This window comes from Alosa pseudoharengus, unplaced genomic scaffold, assembly GCF_046254945.1.
Source record: "Alosa pseudoharengus isolate Yale_2024_CS ecotype anadromous, Long Island Sound unplaced genomic scaffold, YU_APseudo_1.1 YU_APseudo_1.1_scf_21, whole genome shotgun sequence".
Classification (NCBI taxonomy): Eukaryota; Metazoa; Chordata; class Actinopteri; order Clupeiformes; family Clupeidae; genus Alosa; species Alosa pseudoharengus.
In genome coordinates this window covers 417,501-420,000 of record NW_027468674.1, presented here as the reverse complement: position 1 = coordinate 420,000, position 2,500 = coordinate 417,501, and the positions used below count along the sequence as shown (strand labels likewise).

The 2,500-nt window shown below is 46.0% G+C and overlaps 1 protein-coding gene across 1 annotated transcript in view; it reads left to right on the top strand.

The window, feature by feature from the left end:
• LOC143137408 (rho GTPase-activating protein 23-like) overlaps positions 1-2,500 on the top strand; it is a gene marked incomplete at its 5' end in the record, with an annotated part of 55,048 nt that overhangs the window by 1,958 nt on the left and 50,590 nt on the right. The window contains 2 exon segments of the mRNA XM_076297590.1: positions 35-151; positions 950-1,243. Coding sequence (XP_076153705.1) covers positions 35-151; positions 950-1,243 — 411 coding nt within the window.

The window sequence follows — 2,500 nt, the reverse complement described above, 5'->3', positions numbered from 1 at the left end:
GCTTGTGTCCGCTTGTGTGTGTGTGTGTGTGCAGACTGTAGGTCATGTGGGCTCCAAGCGGCACTCGGCTTCAGAACTGGACAGCCACTACAGCGCCACCTGGAGGGAGGGATGGATTAACTACAAACACATCCAATCAGAGAAGGGCAAAGTGAGTCACACACACACACACACACACACACACACACACACATGCTCAACTACAAACACATCCAATCAAAGAAGGGCAAAGTGAGTCACACACACACACACACACACACACACACACACACACACACACACACACATGCTCAACTACAAACACATCCAATCAGAGAAGGGCAAAGTGAGAGAGATGGAGAGAAGAGGTGGAGAGAAACAGAGAGAGAGAATGAGAAAGAGATGGAGAGAGGGAGAGAGAGAATGAGAAAGAGATAGAGAGAGAGGGAGGAAAGGGGGTGAGGGAAGGTTAGAGAGGGGGAGAGAGAAATGTAGAGAAAGAGATAGAGAGAGAAATGGAGAGAGATAAAGAGATGGAGAGAGAAGGAGAGGGGGAGGAAGTGAGGGAGGGAGGGAGAGAGAGAGAGAGTGACTAGATGAGTAAAGAAGGCATGATATGGCATTAACCGCGTGTGCTTCTGTGTGTATGTATGTGTGTGTGTGTTTACATGTGTGTGTGTGTGTGTGTGTGTGTGTGTGTGTGTGTGTGTTTGTTTATGTGTGCATGTATGTGTATGTGTGTGTGTACGTGTTTGTGTATGTGCGCGTGTGTGTACGTGTGTGTGTGTGTGTGTGTGTGTGTGTGTGTGTGTGTGTGTGCTTGTATGTGTGGGTGTGTGTGTGTGTGAGTGTGTGTGTGTGTGTGTGTGTGTGTGCGCGTGTGTGTACGTGTGTGTGTGTGTGTGTGTGTGTGTGTGTGTGTGCTTGTATGTGTGTGTGTGTGTGTGTGTGTGTGTCCTGGGTTTTGCAGAAGGTGGGCAGTGCGATTAGGCCGTGGAGGCGGGTCTATGCTGTTCTGCGCTCCCATTCGCTGTTTCTCTACAAGGACAAACGAGAGGCGGTGCTAGGGACTGGGACTGAGGATGACCAGCCAATCAACATTGCAGGGTGCTTGATTGACATCGCCTACAGCGAAACGCGACGCAAGAACGTGCTGCAACTGAGCACTCAGGACTACAGTGAGCACCTCCTCCAGGCCGAGGACCGCGAGCAGATGCTCAGCTGGGTTGCCAGTATCCGTGACAACAGCTGGACCGACAACCAGGTATGTTGTTTATGTGTGTGTGTGTGTGTGTGTGTGTCTGTGTGTGTACGTGTGTGTGTGTGTTATGGGTTTCATTAACTAGTTGACTAGTCGCCTATTACAACCACTGTTCAGCTGTAGTCGACTAGTAGTCTAACGAAGTTATCAAAACAAAAACAAATGTTATCAAAGATTTATCTGGCTACTTCCTTGGCAGGGAACACAGTCAAGTCTCCATCCCTCCCACGTCTAAGCCCTCATTTTTTCTTAACACGAAGGCTAATGTTGGCTACGTAAGGCTAATGTCGGCTACGTAAGGCTAATGTCGGCTACGTAAGGCTAATGTCAGCTACGTAAGGCTAATGTCGGCTAATGTCGGCTACGTAAGGCTAATGTTGGCTACGTAAGGCTAATGTCGCTGCGTAAGACTAATGTCGGCTACGTAATGCTAATGTTGGCTACGTAAGGCTAATGTCGGCTAATGTTGGCTACGTAAGGCTAATGTCGGCTACGTAATGCTAATGTCGGCTACGTAAGGCTAATGTCGGCTACGTAAGGCTAATGTCGGCTAATGTTGGTTAGGTAAGGCAGGCTCTGTAAGGCTAATGTAGGCTACGGAAGGCTAATGTTTATCAATGGCCACACTGGTTTAATTGTTAGTTTCCACCGCGGTTTTGGTGAGTCCAGTTTAATTTTTTATTATATTATAGCTAAAGACACAATTAAAATGCATTGTTCAAAATGCATGCTGATGAACTTCTATTTGTGAGGTTGGCAAAGTTATCAAAGTCAAAGTCTGCTTTATTGTCAATTTCTTCACAATGTCAAGACATACAAAGAGATCGAAATTACGTTTCCCACTATCCCACGGTGGATACAAGACATATTTTACCAATTAAGTCCACAGACAAACATAACATTCAAGTAAACAATATAAAAAGTAAATAAGAAGGCACATACAATGAAGAAATAAGAGCAATTTGGGTTGAAATTGTGCAATTGTGCATACAGTAGACAGTCAATATAATAGTGCAAAAGTCAGGCCAATAAATGGCTGAGGTAGTTCTGTTTGACCTAAGTATGCAAGTGGCATAGTGGTGCAAGTTATGTAAGAGCAGCAGAAGTGTGTTCAGAAGTGTTTTCAGGACAACAGGACAACAACAACAAGTTGCAAAGTGTGCAAGTGTACAAGTGGAGTAGTGCAAGTGGAGTAGTGCAAGCCAGCCATTGTGGGTCCAAAGTCCAGGATGTTATGTAGCTGAGGGTGGAGGGTGGAGG